Here is a 17,963-nt window from a genome sequence, read left to right on the forward strand (position 1 = left end):
ATTAAAAGGATTGAATGAAACAAAGTGGGCCAGCAGCTTTAACTCACAGTATTAAATCTAGCTAAGAAATGGAAGTTGCAAGTTTGGGAAGCCTTGGAATAAATACTACTGCAAAGAGAGGTACAAGAGATTTGCCAACACTCACACAGGCAGCTGCAACAATACAAGAAATAGAATTTTAAAATCTTAGTTACAACACACTATAAGTAACCTCTACTTTCCAGGATGCAAGGCATCTGAGACATTTCTCACATCTTAATGATCCCTAAAAGATATTGTCCCAGAATGGCTTTTAAGATACTAATGTATGTAGTTACTTGAAAGCTACCTTTAGAAATATGTGAATTTATACACATTAATACCAATGTACCATTGTGCTAAGTTACAGTATCTTTTAAACACTACAGTTATTTCTCCTCTTTGATAACATAAGACCTAGCCATATAAGACCATTAAAATGTAGTTCAGTTTTGTGCTATAGAAATCCTTGCTAATAAAAATGAAGTGGCATTCTTTAAAGGCCTACATATTACAGAATATAAATAGTTTCAAGATTTGTGTGGAATATAATCAAAGTGATACAAATACAAACATTGCAATAAAATAAAAATGATCTAAAAAGGGCTATTTATATAAAAGGATGTACAGGATGCTATAGAACAACTTTTCCCAACATCTACAGTTTTATGCAGATCAATAAAGAATCTCAAAGCATGTTGAAAACACTAGCCTATAATTATACAGAAGCTGTAGCAGCGTGGAATTCAGCAAGCCACTTTAACTTCAATACCTGAGCAAAAATTTTCAACTTTACAGTGCGGAGAAACATAAAAACAAAGACAGACACATAGTCATGGAGAGAATTATAAAGGTCCTTCACCCTCATAAAGCTAACTCATAACAGATCAAGTTTTGTGACATTTGATGCATTTCCTTGAATTTATTTGATCTGCTACCTGCTTGTATGACCTCTTCCCTTATAATATACCTATTCTTAAACAAATGGAGGATGTCTTTAGAAAACAGACTCGAACTATTTACAATAGCAATCATAATAGTAACACTGTTATATCTGTAATACCCTCAGGCTACAGTGCAAGCGTGTTCATAGGCAAAAGCAATATTCTACCAGTCTAAGAAAAGCAGACAAGCTTTTGACCTAACACTAATGAAACAAGTCTAAGACCCGATGAACAGACTGATCCCCCTTCTGCTGTAACATGTCATCTTGTGAAAAAGATAATTATCCTGCAAAAAGAAATGTAATTTCTAATACAGCGTAGATGTCCAGCTGCTAGTAAAGGCAAATTGCAGACAAACCAGAAACAATCTACATCACTTTCAAGAAAATAATACTGAGAGTAACAACAGCTGTATGCTATTACTAAGAATAATATATATTGCTAATACCATTTCCATTTACAAATCACCTGTTTGATTCTTATTTATGCAACTGTACAAAGTAGAGGATGTGACTGCAAACACAGATCAGTGCATGCAATTTTTAGCATATTCATAAGGCAATCTTTTGCCACAATTTCAAACTGCCCAGACAGACAGACTCCAGACACCCTGAAAATTAATCTGCTTTGTTGCAAAAATCATGGCTATGCACAATCCCTATTTTTAGATTACAGAACATGAAAGGAAAGCTTCACTTTCACTGAAAAGCCATTTCTTGTCTTTATATCCCCTTAATAATCCAAAGGACACAGCTAACTTCTGGATTTGTACACTTGCCACTTAGTAATTCAACATGCCCCACTACTGTCTTTCCAAGTCCACAGTCATAGGGAAACTCGAATTTCAAGCATGTGATATTGATAATAAGAGTCTGTCAGGATATTGAATACCTGTACTTTGCTATGTATTTGCAATTTCTACTTTAAATCTATTAATCATTTCAAATAGTTATTTTTCATTTTTGTAATTAAGAACACTATTCTACACCATACTGCACCATAAAGGGATGCTCAGCAGAAGTCATCAGGAAATTTCCATGCTCACACAATAAATCCCTGAACCACTTGAGCCTAAAGGAATAGTTTATATTCCATGTGGACCAGCTACTGAAGGCAAAACATGACATTTTGCCAGTATATTACACAACTGTTTTCTGGAAAGAGCGCAACATTGCAGATCAGGAATCCTGATTTCCAAAAGGAAGGCAAAACAGTGTTTATGTACAGGATAACTAACCACATAGCTTTGATACATACAAACTGAATGGCAACTTGACTCAATAGCAAAGATATGAGACTCTTGTAATAAGGATCTAGGCTTTTTTTCTAGTCCTCCTTCAAGTTAATTGTCTGTGCTACATCTGGTTTTTTTTCCTAAAGCAAGGAGACGGTTTCATCTAGATGGTCTGCTTTTTATGGACCCTTACTGTTCAATCTGAGTTCATCATTTCTCTAGTTCAGAACAAAACTCCATTCCAGTCTGCAAGTTTGTCAAACAGACATCTAATTCCAACAAAAATTAACAGGTTAATTTGGTAAACCATGCATTTCCCAATCAAATCAATTACTAGTTGTCAGAGGTTGTCAAAGTGCTGTAAATACAGACTGTGTCAGTTAATATCTCAGGGAAGCAATGCTGTCACACGAGCATTGGTTGGACCAAGCTGCTGAGCTCTTTGAACAGATAACATGAGCTCTGGTCTCAAGGAGCAGCTACTCAGCAATTCAAATAAATTTAATTTAACAAATGAACTCTGCATAGGGGAAGGAGAGAGAACTGTGTTCTTATCCTCACCCCTGGCCCAGCATGGGTAATTTCCCATTCAACCTGTCTGAGCTTTCCCCATCTGATTTAAAAAAATAAAAAAAAAGGTCAAAATTCTGTCTTCATTTCAGAAAAGTAGAAGGAAAAGTCTAACAGCTTTTATCAAAAAAATAAAAATCCTTAATATAGCTAACATTTACACGTACAGAATAACACATGCATCGTATCATTCTCCCTTTATACTATTTATATTGGTAGCAAAGAAAAAAATTATCAGAAGATAAACAAACATGATTAAAGCAGCTTGACTATACATTTGCAACAACAAACTGGACATACTCTCAAACACAACACCATCTCATCAAACACAAATCACTGCCAATAAATACTCTGGTCATAGTAAATACCTTTTATTTAAGGCTGGAAGTTGAAAATATTTATACCTTTCCCTTCCAGCAGTCTACCCATAGAATATCAATAGTGAACGTGAATGGAATTGTCTGCATTTCCCAAAGGGTAGAACATAAAAGGATTTTTTCCTGCTCCCTTTTTGTGCCTTTGTTTTGCTGCTCATGTCAAGGACGCAACATGGGAAAGGGAGGAGTAGACAGGATATGCTATATAAGCTCTGTTATTACTTTAACTTTGCATTTTCAATGGGAAACCTCATCAGGGAGGGAAAGAGTCTCAGAGGAAGCCTTCTATACTGTAAGTCACAGGCTGGCTCATGAACCGTTCCAAACATACTCCCATGATTACCTCCTACTCCAGCACTGCCTTTAGTTACCACCACAGTTGGCTTCTCTTAAGAGCTTCCCCTCCACCACTTCATGAATAAATGTTAATTCTGTTTTGTCTTAACGTCAGAAAAATTCTTTAACATACCAGCTGTTTCTAGTCAAACCGTTTTCAGGACATGAATTTATCATTATAAACAAAGACAAATGTAAATTAATCCAAAGTAAACTAGAGAACAAAAAGCACAACATTGGAATCATTTACTACACTTACCATACATAAACTATAGTAAGCACAGCTTTATAAATGCATCATTTATTTCCACATCTCACTGCGCAAATTCAAGTCAAGAGTCTACTAATACCAAAATATCCATGGCTCACCATTTTCAGGAAGTTGCCAGTATTGATGCAATGCTGCTAAAGTGCACTGGTTTTGCCATACCCAGCATCTGAGATCCAGAAAGCTCTACAGAGGCCTTGTTGTTATCCATATTGTTTTGGTTTTAAGTGAGTGTTTTCTAATTGTTTATCTGCTGATGCCATATTCTGCAGTCAGGGAAAACTCTTACGCTCTGATTTTCCAAGAACATAAAATGTTATTTTCTACACTCTTTATTCCTAATGCATATCAGCCAAGAATCACACTTCCACGAAGCTTCCTTAGTTTTTTTCTGCATGGTTCTCATCCCTGCAGAGGTTTCTTTCCTTGTTCTGTCATCCAGAACAACAAGCAATAGGAATGTTAGTAGTCTTTTTGTTTATTCCTGAGGTCACCTGGGTAAGAGGGGAGAAGAATATCCTATAACCCATGTTCAAAAAAGATTACTATTATATACAAACAGTTTAGGGGAACAAAGCCTCAAAGCCCAGTAAAGCATATCAGAGAACCTTCTGGAGCTCATGTATAGGCATACAATCATGTTTCCACACTTTCTCATGTGGAGACCTAGGTAGCTATAAAGGTAGCAAACATACCATCAAAAAAAATATCTTACAAGAAAGACAACAAAATTCAATGTATTTTCCCTCTTAAGTTTATGTAGGTTGAGGTCTCCACAGTTATTTCAATACTATTTTCACCTGCTTAAGAAAAATAAAATAGAAGCAGAAAAGACATTAACAATGATGACACAAATTTCTGTCAAGCTTTGCTACAAGCTGTCATACGCGTACAATCTCCACAACCACAGAGTCAAGAAGTAACTTATCTACCTGTTCCCACGCTGCCACTGACATATCTGTCTCAGACAGTAGCACAGTGGAAGAAGCAGAAACAAGAAGTCTGAAAAGGCTGGAATTTCTGCCAGAAGGTACTAACTGTGTAAGGCACACAGAAGATATGGAGTTTTACTTTGGTTGGTTTCTATTCCACAAGTTTTCATTTAAGCACATGATAATGTTTTCATTTCAGGATACGCATCTTTCACCTTCAGTTCCTTACAAATATCTATGCAGTTTTCATATTAACCACCTCTGCTTTTGTACTTCCCCCTTGGGACTAGGTGCATACCTCTAAATCTCATCTGGTTTAATCTCCCAAAATGAGTGTCACATCTTTCTTGCAAGGACCTATGTTCTTTCTAGCTTGAGAGAACAAAGCTTTATCCTCCTAATCATGTCAACTGAAGGCAAAACAGACTCTTTTGCTATAGATATCTATATAAACCCTTCCTCCTTCTCATAATCTGTGCAGGCCTGAAAAACAGGAAGCCTATTTAATGCAGTAGTACAGCTGAAGTAATGGGCACTCAAAGAGTGTTACTGATAAGCAGCTTGATAACAGACTAACAATTGAGATGTCTGCAGTCCAAAGGACTACAAGTCTTCGCGAGACACTTATGGCGCTGTACAACGAGGACATGCAGAACAGGAAGTGTTCAAATACGGGACAAACTGAACACATGCCACTGCTAAGGACTGGCACTTCACAGACTGCTTAGCTTTTGGGTAATAATCAATCTTGTTTTTTTTTTAAAAAAAGATCTATTAAATCTGCAAAACAGCATGCAGTAGAAAGCATACAATACAAGTTATAATGAATTGATTAAATGGGAAATATGAACTGGAGTTTTGTTTTGCTTCTTGACCATCTGTACAGAGCGCTATACTTGCTAGCTGCCAGATTGCTTGCATACCTGAGCAACAAATCCAGAGACTGAGTTACATGACTGAGCAAGAACAAGGCAAAGAGTGGAGAGAGGAACAACCACACTTCATTTCCGCATAGCATTCACTTCGGCAGGTCTCTCCCTTAACTCTGACACAAAAACAGTTCAAACCCACTCACCAAGCAGATCATCTGAAACTCACCTTTCAATGACAGGCATTCTGTACAAGCAAGTACTCCAGGCACCTGGCAGTTTCCTAAAACAGCTGTTTTAGCCTTCACATACACTTTATATGTGACATGCCTTTGCTCTTATACTGTGGCCACAGCAGTGCATCTCTGGATGCTCTCAAGCCTACTCACCACACTCCTTGTTTGAGGTCCCAGCAGTCAGGGAAATCAGTTTCTCTCAGCATTTTCATAAATAAAGCTATCTTTGTAATTTAAAATACTTGATGAAATTAAAAATTATGCTGATCAAATTTCACAATAAAATACCATTTATCCAACTACTACTATAACTGCAGCTACCACGACTTAGCAGTGAACTGCAGCAGACCCACTGCACTTACCTATTCTAAACCTAAACAGAATCAGTTATTACCAGAGGGTGTATTCTGCTATACATTACAACTGCTTATACCCAATTCTGCAATACACACAAAATTATACTTGGACATCCTCTCCAATTAATTTGGACAGCTTAATACAGCCTTCTAAAGAGCTGGCAGATGGTCTGCATACTTCACAGCCATTAAAACCTCATACCGTAGCCCACTCCGATCCTTCAAGATAAGCATTCTCTTATCACACAGGAATTTGGAGAAAGAAGGTCTTGCTAAGGATCTTAAATACCACAGGAAAGCATGCTTTTAACTGCAAGTGGCAGTTTCCTCCATGAGGATTTTGTACATATTACCCAAATCTGTTACGTTCTACCATTTAGAAAAGAGTCTTTTAGATTATGAAAACCGAACACAGGCAAACGTCAGAGGTGGGGGGAGCACAGTCATGTGGACATGAAGCCATAACTGGAACTAAATTCTAGGAATAAAAAAATCTTAAGCTTTGCGATTTGGTCCCCCAGGTAAGGGTCACTGGTGCTACACAGGCCTCATTACAGCTGTTCACAAGGCACATACCCTTTGACTGTAGAGCCTAATAAAATGGAAAGTGGTGTGTGCCAGGTTTCCTGCTGAAAAGCACTAACAGTGGGAGGAGCAACCCCACTCTGAAAGCTCCAAGATTTGAAACATGCTTACTTAATGAATTTCTATCTGTTCTCATCATTAATACAAGCAGCAATTAGGAGGAAGGTGAAATTTTAAAGAATTCTTAGCATCTTTGGGACATTCATGTTTGAAATAAACCTCGTATTTCTTTCAAGTTTCTTTCAATTAAGGTTCAGGAGACTTAACAGTATTTGGAAAATATTAAGTCACTCCAGGCAAAGCTTACAACAACAAGTACATTTACCTAATATGTTTTAATACAACACATTACTCAAGCATAATGGATACTTAAAAGCAAATGTATACAAACCCTTCAGCCATTATATTATGCGTGAATTCTCAGTAACTCACACATGAGAATTCCAAATTTTCTTACCTTAAGAGGTTGGCTGGATTTTTCATTACTTTTTAATTAAAGTGGAGAACACTTTCTGTCCTGGTATTAATAAAGCTGGATAGGATAAACCATGCTGTATTCTGCTTATGTAAACTAATATGACAAATCCCTTTTGCTAACTGCATTACTTAATCCTGATCCCAAAATACTGTGTAACTTCTTTTCAGAAAAAATGGCATTAACACTAACAAAAGTTATTTATTTAGTTAGAACATTGCCTTACCGTGTAAATGCCAATTCTACAAACAGCAAATGAGAGCTGGATACATTCAGACATAGTCTAAAGAAATTAAAATAAAGACATTACTAAGAATTCCATTTATTAAAAATTAATCTTTTTTTCTCTGACATCTCTCCCCTCTCCCCGAAAGAAATATCTGATGGTATACTACATGATGTTTCTCCTCTAAGACTGTACTAGACAGACTGAGAAAAATGCCATAAAAAAAATCAGATTATTCAAACACTTATTACCTTTCACAAAGCAGCAACTGCCAACACTATTGCATTTACTAACTCAGTATTTCATTATAGGCCTCAAATTACCCAATGCTCCCCAAATGCTCAAACACAGCATTAACATTTTCATGCAAGCTTCCAGTCCCATTTATTTTTATCTGTTCTGGCTTAAAAAGATCCTACAGGAGACGTTTTAACAGCGTAATGCATTTTATAGATTTTTAGTGGTATGTAAGAGTGTATCATCATGATATCATCGATCATGATAATGTATCATCATTCAAACCCTCTTCTTCCATATGCCAAAGTAGTGTATATACCTTTAAGTTTCTATATTTTTAAAGTCATACTCCTTTAATTTTCTGACATTTTCATGTTTAAAATAGAACTCTCTACTGTTTTGAATAAATATTTTATGTAATCTGTCACCGCTGTCAATAATCACATTAAAAGTTTTTACCCTCCACTTGCTCAACTTCCAGCCTGTTGTGATGCCACAATTCTATGTCATCTGCAGTCACCCAGAGATGCTGATGGGCTATGAATTTCTGATAAAACAGATGAAAAACACCTTCTGTAAAAAGCATAACAAAGACAGAAAATACATGCATCTTCTCCCCTCACCAAAGCAAAAATCTATTGTTGGTTTGCCATTTTGATAGATGGCCAAGCACAATAAACCAGGCTTACAATGATCTGTTCAAAACAGTAATTGAGGAATTCCTTTATATTAGGTATGAAATCTTTTCTCACTGCAGGCAAAAATTAAAGCAACCACATAGAACATTTTTACTCGATGTTTCCGAATTTCGCACACCATCCGCATTTATTTTAACATGTAGAAGGTGAAGTGCTGGATGCTACAGACTACAAACATTTTCAGTGAAAAAAAAAATTCAGCCTCTGCTTTCAACTCACCTTCAAACTACAACTGAATAAGCAATTTAATCAGATTTATGAGTGAAATTTATAAATAAACATCTCATGAATTATGAGAAAAAAATACATAGCATCATTTTTCTTTTGCTATAACTGTTATATTTAAATTTTAAACAAGTAATATTTCATTAAACTGTCTGAAAGTCAAAACATGCGGCACAACCTGAAAGCAAACATCAACAGCATGGTTGATTTTGTTTTCTATATTTCAAGCTACAGTATTATTGCCGACAAGGGATGCTGCTTCCACATGTTATTTAAATTGCCAGGATGCTCTTTTGTTGTCGTTTTCAGCTTTCAGAACAAACGAAGTTCTATTACTCACACTCTGAGTTTCCCATAGAAAAAAAAATAATAGAAAAACAGTAGAACTGATTTTGAGAGATCCCATGTTACACACTGTGGGGGGGGAATGAACTGTACCCAGGTCGCTCCTGACAAAATCCACCTACCTTGCTGTAAAGGTTCCAGTGATGATTTCCCCAAGCAATCTAGTCCAGTGCTTCATTATCCTCACTGCTAGAAAGTTTCTTAATGTTTAACCTGAGTCTGCTGCAATTTAAACTGCTACACAGGATGATGTATATATTGATTTCTCTTCTCAGTATCATGACAGACTCTATGTCGATGGCAGTCCCATTGTTACACATGACGTAAAAGTGTGCTTCTGTTTGCAAAGGAACTGAACGTGCAGCAGCAGCATAACATTGCAGCTTGTCAGTGTATATAGATTGCTCTTTTCTAAAGAAGTGCCGTATTACAAATTATTTTCCTTTTTTATTTTTGTTCAGTACTTCCAGACTTCACACTGTTAGGTGAATTAAGGTGCAGCTCAAATCCCACAAGTGCCTGTGGACCCTAGCTTCAGCAGAAGAGACAAGGCTACATCCCAGTTACCTTACCTGTCTATCACGGGGCTTGCTATTGTGAATGTTTAGAAATCAACGAGCTATTAGAGGCTATGAACTCTAAAATTATCTCCTCTTCCTACTGTCATGTACAGTACCAGTGAACCTTTCCCCTATTAAATATTAATCAAATCCCTTCCCCAAGCCTCCAAGATAACACTTCTGATCTGCAACATATAGCATTAAAAAAAATCATTAATTCCAATGCTGTTTTTAGACTTTTATATTCATCCCTCCCCCCTCCCAGAAAAGCAACATTCTCCTCCAAATATTATTTCCATTTAATCACCAGATAACTCAAATGAATTTGAATAATCAGATATCTGGTGATACTGAACTACAGACTATCACTCAGATCACAACATTGCAATATATATGATAATCTACTGCTACAATGGGGAATTTATTCTTGATACTTGTAATCTTTCATTACTTTGGTTTTGCAACTCATTTTGCACCATACAATTGAGCAACAAAACAATTGTTGGATAATTTGCATTTTGTTTACTTACAGTTTATTGTTGCTTTCTGAAAGGATTTTACATGGTAAGCATGAAAGTAAAAGAAAAAAATAATTTTAAAATATAACTACAAATATTGCAAAGAAAGATACCTTATTTGATACAACTCTGAAAGGACTTACTCTTAACAGAAGTCATTTAACATGTCTAAAGCAAGAACATGAGTCTTCAGGTTGAGTATGTCAAATAAAATAAACACACTTCTGTCAACATGCACCCTTTTGCTTAGAAAAAGGGTCATCTCACAAACATTAAATTATTTCTCCAGCTGGCAACTCAACTTATGGCTAAGAGAACAAATACATGTTTTCCCAAAGCTTTGCTAGTTTAATCATGTGTTCTAAAAACGTCACTCTTCAAAATGACTTAGAAAGACATCTGCCTTGCAACTATACAACCTTTCATTCACCACAAGCGTGTGTTCTGCCCATTTTTTTTTCCAAACACTCAGCTACCAGTATAAGTAACAGTACAAAATAATTTCTGTATTTGTTGTTTAAAACCAAAAAACTTGTAGAAGTCTAATACATGCACACATTAGTCTGCAACTGAATGAATTCATTGATTTTATATCTACATCTTCACCAAAAACAAAATGAAGCTTCTACTTCTATTAACAGGACAGCAAATTTTAAAGAGACTAATTAGAGTATGTTTTACGGTTGATCACCTGAAGCTGAAATAACCGGGTTGAAAGCATTCATAACACTTGTTTCGGCAGCTTTGGTGGGCCAAGGGGGGACCCTAACCAGCTTCTTGGAAAAGAAGCAAAAGGCTCAACACCTAACTGCAGGAGCTGTCATCCTCATTCTGCCAACGAACAGAAATACTTGACATCAGCTTGCTTTGCCATAATCCTTAATAAATTACAGCACCAAGTGTAGTTCCAAGGTCAGAAAACCAGAAAGCAATGTGACGTTGTTGTATTGGTTTTTTGTTTGTTTGTTTTTCTGGTGATATGTTTCTTTATTAAAATGAAGATTGCTATGTCTACTTGCTCATTTGCAAATAAATGATCTAACACAGTAATCACGTGTAATTACTGGACCTTCCAGGTAAAAGGCTCTTCCCCCTCCACTCCTCTCTGTATCTTTTTCAGTTAATAAGATATATGAAAGTCAGCAACACAACTGTAAACAACACCCAGAATTTAAGGTACCTCTCTGGAGGCAGCCTGAAACAAATTCTCAGAGCTCACGTGCCTTAAAGAATTTGTATACACCAAAAAGCACACACAACTACGCTACAGTACAGGTGGCAGGAACTTTGACCAGAACTGCTGTTTGCTAAGCTTGTGCACTGAACTCCAAGCAGTAACCTGAAGGCTTCCCTTTCTGCACAAGATGACACAGCCCTTCAGCACATTCCATCAATAACATTTCCAAATTAAACTCCCAATTTTTTAATACTGTTCATAGGGGAAAAAAGACACCAAATATTTTCACTTTCTCCTTTAATGCTGCATAAATAGATTTCTGGAATACCAACCTTTTTGCATATAATCGTTAGATAAATCTGAGTTTAGGGACTAGAAGAAACCTGATGCTGATGGAAAGCCAGTGATATGTGAACAGGAAGTAGGATTGGTTCCAAGAACTCTCTTGTCATCATAAAAAGTAATCAAATGGATGAACTAGAGAACAATGCTCCCCCCTCTTTTAGGCAATATTCTCACTAGAACAGTTTTCCATGACTGTTTCCAGGACTGCAACGGTTCAGACAGTGAAAGATGCAGATTAGCCAACACACAATTAATAGCTGCAAGAACAGCACAAACATTTCTCAAGAATCCTGGACCTTTTTTCCAGTCTTGCTGAAACCTGAAATTATGTAAGTTTCTAGGCAAGAATAAAGCACTGAGGGAAGAGATCACTCATTAGCGTTCATCATCACTCTGCACTCTGTACAAGCTGTCAGGCAGTTTCAGGCTCACTCAGCATTGTGGGCCTTTATATATAAAGTCATAAATTGGCTCGGATACAAATGTTGGAAGTCCAACAGCCTCTGCTCGTATGTCAAAGCAGCACCTCCAAGCAGAAGGAATCCTTTAGCTATACGTCCCTGGAGCAGATTAAGTATCTTCATAAATCCTGCTCAATAAAAAGTCTCACCTCCTGTGCACAACTCTGCTTACACTGGGGAGCATTCCTGGACACGATCCAGAACATTTCCATTTTCTGAGAGCAATTTCCTATTCTGGAACTAGATCTAGCTCTCCCCTCAGAGGGGGGACATGGAGATGTTTAGCATGTAGTGTAAGCACGCAGGGAACCATCTTTCATTCATACGTCCTTCTCAGGATCCAGCAAACACACCTTCAGGATCTCCACAAGCCTACCATCACACCTGAACCTCAAGCTTAATATTCCCCAGTGGATCCATCTTCCAAGAAACTGTACAAAGTCAGATTTTTTTGGTCTCTTTATCGCTACTGCAAAGCGAGGTCCAGAATTCAACTATACTCATGGGAAAAAGCAATTCCTGGATTATAATTGTCATCAAGTTCTTGTACTGGGAGAAATGACTTATTGCTTATTGACTCTCTTTTATGTTTTCAGAGACATCTATAGCATTGCTTCCCCACACCATCCAGCTGCCTCTTCTTCAGGCTGAAAGCCTATAAGTACATAATCCCTCTTTGTATGGTAGCAATTGTTTTCTTTTCAGTACCCTGTCATCCTTCTCCATATCCTCTTTGGTTTTACAATATTCTGAGATGATGCAACCAGAAATGTAGCATTTAAGACAATAGCAAACCTTGCATTTAAGTAGTGTCAAAATGGCATTTCCTTTCTTTTTCTTTCTTAATTCTATAGCTAATTTGTTGACAGCTGTCAGGGTTTGAAATGACATTTTAAAGAAAGATCCTCTTCCCCATCCTGAGCACTGATGGTATTTCAGAGCCTACCCATTCATCTGTATTGTCAGATTTATTCCCTCTACTATAAATATATATAACTTTGCATTTATCTACACCAAATTTCACATGCCAATTTATTACCAATAGCAAAAGGAGCAGTATGTTTTTTTTCCTTTCCCAGATACAATATGCACGCCTAATATTTGCCTCTGCATCAACCCATTCAAAGCACATGCAGTTCATACAACTTAACATGAACACGAAATTCCCTTATAACCCCTGCATTCTCCTCTCCCTCTTACTCACTGCCAGGACAGCGTCATTAACTCTCTTTTATGAAACTTATTACTGACAGTGCACAGAACGATTACTTCATTTAATTGCTTCAAAGTTTTGTATCTCTGTTAGGTGCAAAACCATATAATGGAAAACTAGGCAATAGTTACTGTAAAAGCTAATAAGAATGTAGAGAACAGATGCTTCTTCCATCAAAAAGCTCCAAGTCATAACCAGGAGGAAAAAAAATAAAAAACAAAAAATAAAAACAAGATCTGCAAACTCACTTCTCACACATGAAAAATTCCTACTAGCTCTTGGATGCCACCTTGCTTCTTCTGACTCTTCCATGCCAAAAGCAAACTTGGTCCTGTGAATAAGTTTTTCTTCTACTACTCCACCAAAACATGCATCATAAATACAAAACATTGCACAAAGATTCGTGTTCTTCCTGTTGTTTGTCCTTGTAAGCAACAAAGCCACAGGGCAGGACCGTGTCTGAACACAAGAGGACTTGTCAGCTAGGTTTCCTGCCTTGTGCCTCTTCCTCAGCTAGCAGGAAGCTACTTACATCCTCATGTTGGCAACTAATAGTCACCTTACCAGGCTGCCAGACAGCCAAAAGAAAAGTTCTGTGCTCTGAAGAGCTCCAGTATGAGACGAGCCAGTCATTCAATTGCAAATACCCTATTTATGTCCCCAGGAACTTTTGGACAGTAAGACAGCTTGCCCTTCAGAAAGCTTTGCTGCACAAAAAGTGGAAAAAAAAAAAAGGCAAAACCAACATACTCCAAAATACTATAAGGTAAATGAAACAATCACAAGATTCAGTACTGCATATATTTTTTTCCTTATAGCTTTACAGTTGAATGGGCCCACATTCAAGCTTTTAAGTTTGAAACATTGTTTCCTTTGTTGATGGAAAGCTGATACCCTCACATAATCACAAAACTTCAGAACTCAGGCCTTAAGAGAAGAAACATCACAGGCTGTCAGTATTAAAAAATATGAACTGACGATACTGACAGCAAGCCAAAAATGGTAATCAGCATGAGGTATTATGAAGAATATTCTGTCCTTGCTAAAATGCAGATTTTTCTCACTTATTAAAAGCTTGCTTTTCTAACCTTTTGTGAAATTCGTCACCATTCTGCCTCAAACTAGGAGCTCTGACTGAAGAATTTAGGAGCAGCATTCTGCAGAACAATATGGGGCCCAGCCCATATTGAACCTTGGGAAAAATTCACAAGGACAGGATAGGGCTATTTGTACTAAATGGACCAGCACATTCTCAGAAACTGAGACACACTTTTGGATGTAATAGCACCTACTGCTCGAACGTAATCCTCATCACAGAAAAGGCAAAATGGTAAAGTAATTTGATTTTAAACATTCCAATTCACTTGTTTGTTCAGCATGTGTTATCTAAGGAGAATGAAATTTCTGAGCTGCAATACCTCCATTAATTCACAGCATCTTGCCGTCAAAATTATAAACATGTTAAAGCATTCTTTTGGGTTCCCTAGGCAGCTGTGTCAAGTTTCAGTTTTTGTAACAGCCACCTTTGAATCAAAACTTTACCTGAGGAATGCTTCCTCCTGCAGGAAGAACCAATGCAACATTTCACTTTTATCATCTTCTACAAAGAAACCCTGCACCTCTTCTGCTCACTCACCTGTGTTCAGCCAGGTGATCCAGCTGAGTTAAGTCACCAGTATTTTTGTTGCCCTTTCTATATAGCTGACAACATCTTTCATTCAGCAGAAAGTGCTCGTGATACTGGCTATGTAGAGTCTACCAAGGAGGAAGATTTGCTTTTCCAGAGCACCTCTTCCAAGTCGTCAGCCAAATCAGGTTCTTGAACTTCCAAGCTTAGTTAAATCAGAAGCATGCTCATTCAGGGAAGGTTGTCTACCAGAATTAATTCCATTTGCCACTCCCAGTTGATTTAGATTTGAATGCTATGCTTCACAGAGCTGAAATGCCAATGGGAACCTAGCCAAAACAACTGCTTTGAGTTAGGGTCTCCAAATTTGTTTGAGGTTTCTTTCTATATTGCTATGCTGATGCAGAAAACAATCAGAAGCAGCAGCAACCTCACTTCCAGATTAAGTGACCTGGGCTATGTATATAATAGCGAGTAATGCAGCAGAGCAAGAGCTTGTACTGAAGACAAGTACTGAGTACTTCAGGCATTTTACTTCAGACTAGTTCTGACCTGGTCCCGTGGACTGAAAACTTATTAGTTGAGTGCATCTTCCAATCCGGTTTCATCTGAAAAAAAATCAGGTACCTGTGATCACTCTGCAATGCAAACCGATGTACACCAAGTTGGGATGACTAAGGTTCACTTCAAAAGTTCAAACATGATCCAAACACTAACACAGCTGAACACACCCTGTATGCTAGTTGATCTTCTATATGGTAGTTGGCTTCTTTTCTGCATTAAGCGATTTCTTAATCTTGAAAAAACGGTCAGACCCCTCATAGTCGTGCCCAATCAGCCTTACACACTGAAGGAGGGATAATATCTTACGATACAAGTCATTGTGCTCTACAGAGGGTAGAAATTTCAAGGATGATATACCTGATAGAAGAGTCAGAAGACAGACCAAGAATCTTTAAAACTACATGACAAAAGACAGGATTCATATCACGAGAGGGAAGTTCAGCATACGGTAAGAGTTGCGGCAAGGCCACGCTGACCTTTGCTGCTCATGCTGCAGGTGACATGTAAAACACCTGTACGTACCTCGGAGGAAAGGCCCAGAGCACACAGCATGGACCTTTCCCCATCTTGGCTTATTCAAAGAACAGCAGCTACTGGCTGACAATGTTTCAGTGGATGAACACTCTGACCTTCAAACAGATGGTTCCATTAAGGCATTTGTAGTAAAGACAAAAATGTTTCTCAAGGCCTGCCAGTACTAAACGATGTAACAGCAATGGTCAGACCTGATACGAAGTTGCCCAGAACTGTTAAGAGGTCACAATCCATCCTGTATTCCCACTTTCCAAATCAAATCTGTCTACCTGCTAGCATTTTTTAAAACACCAGTTCTTTATATGCTGCTTTCCCCAGTCATTAAAAAAATAATAAAAATTCTGAAGTTACTTCAAGGCCTATTCATCTAAAATTTAGTTCTATTTATGCAAAACCATCTGTGCACACATACAGAATTAAAATTGATCAGTATAGCTAGCAAATGTACAAAGAACCAAAAAAGTCCTTTTGGTTCTCTGTTAGAAGAGAGAAAGAAAACAGTCCCAATCAAAGCAACAAGACTGCGCTGTGCTAAAAGTAATGTGTGTACCTTTTTCAATACTCATGCTTAACTTTAGGATGAAGAAGCCACTGAACTCGAAGCAATTGTTCATGCAAGAAGTGTTCTCTTTAGTCTCAGGCTGAAAAAGACTCTTCATGATCTGCCCAAGGAACTCTCACGTATGTGATTGAGATACTATGTAGTATAGGACTCAATTTCAGTTTTCATATTAAAAATACTAAGGCTAGTTCTTTTGTTGTTTCAGTCACATTCAAATTTCTGTATCATGCTCTGAAGTAGCTTCTAAAGGCTGTACACAGATCAGGCTGATACATGCACTTGTTTAGTGCAAGATCATTATCTAGCGCAGAGGATGCCACTGAAGAAGCGTATTGTGAAAGTCTACTCAGCAGCTTAAAATTTGCATTCCAAGTCTCACTTATGAAAACTGAAGCACTGCCATTGTTTCCCCACAGGTTCTCCAAGCAAATATTGTAAGGTTGGTCACAAGCCATACTTTTCACAAGATGCATCATGCCATAATTTCTTAAATTAAGCACAGTCTACTGAACGTAGGCCAGCCAACACAAGTCTCTGTATGCACTATAATCCTTCCAGACACAACGCAGCAAGAACGAAGAAGAAGATGGTTGCAGATACACTAGAGGATTACGTAGCCCCAAAAACCATACTACTCCGTATCGATGCAGCTCTGTTAGCACAGTCTGTTTTAAAGTAGTTCACTGCAATATAAGCACAATAAACCGTATGCATAAAAGGTGCCCTTAACTGAGTGAGGATGGATTTTCTTTTAGAGGTTGAACCTTGCTCAGTTATGCTGATTAAAATAAAAACACACAGAAAAAAAAAAAAAAAACAAACCACTCCTAACACTGTAATTATATCAATACAAAAATGAAACAGGCAACAGCTCTACTAGCTATTAAGATAGAGACTAGTCCCACTGTTCTCTTACAACACAAAACCAGACCAGAGCACCACAGAAGATACCTGCCTAATACTAACTTTATCTGGTATTTTTTGGGTTCAGCTCCTTAAAGGAGATCAAAGTCTCTGTCAAAGGCAGCCTCATCAAGGAACATCAGGAAAAGATGCTTCCTGTGCAAGCCTGGGAAGACAACGCTGAAGGCAGACCCCGCGTCAAGAAATTACTGCTCCTGAGTCCACGCTGCAGCAAACCTGACCTCAGCTATTGGAGCCTCCTTCCACCGAGCTCCTTCATTCCGCCCCACCTCCAACCAAAACTTTGTGCAGTGCTCCGTCAGGGGGCTGCTGCAGTCAGAAACAGCTGCATCCTTGGCCCTGCTGGGTGCTTCACACTAAAGGCCGAGGAGAAAACCCCTGTGCCTCCAGGCTTTCACGCAGTTGCTCAGCACGAGGAATCAGTAAGGGACCTTCTGCTTAAGTGCTGAAGGTGAAAGACACCAACATAAACGCATAACGCTTGAGAGTGTAAAACTTTCTGAACATATGCAGCTCTTGCTTTTATGAACGTAACAAAAAGATGGCG

General features: G+C 37.9%; 1 protein-coding gene across 8 annotated transcripts in view; it reads right to left on the reverse strand.

Annotated features, from left to right (window-relative positions):
- The window catches only part of ARL15 (ADP ribosylation factor like GTPase 15), a 216,914-nt gene that overhangs the window by 197,249 nt on the left and 1,702 nt on the right, over positions 1 to 17,963 (reverse strand). For 4 of the 8 annotated variants that reach the window (XM_066988908.1, XM_066988910.1, XM_066988913.1 and 1 more), the window contains exons 2-4: positions 10,022 to 10,037; positions 8,123 to 8,210; positions 7,427 to 7,483 (exon numbers count right to left, since the gene is read on the reverse strand). The exons of 1 other annotated variant lie outside the window; for it this stretch is intronic. In XM_066988908.1, the coding sequence (XP_066845009.1) occupies positions 7,427 to 7,480 (54 nt within the window). In that variant the 5' untranslated portion in view covers positions 7,481 to 7,483; positions 8,123 to 8,210; positions 10,022 to 10,037. Of the gene's footprint in view, positions 1 to 7,426; positions 7,484 to 8,122; positions 8,211 to 10,021; positions 10,038 to 17,963 lie in introns of those variants that run through there. 3 more of the 8 variants (XM_066988909.1, XM_066988911.1, XM_048050390.2) reach the window with 2 other exon arrangements.

The sequence above is a fragment of the Anser cygnoides genome, chromosome Z, assembly GCF_040182565.1.
Source record: "Anser cygnoides isolate HZ-2024a breed goose chromosome Z, Taihu_goose_T2T_genome, whole genome shotgun sequence".
Lineage (NCBI taxonomy): Eukaryota > Metazoa > Chordata > Aves > Anseriformes > Anatidae > Anser > Anser cygnoides.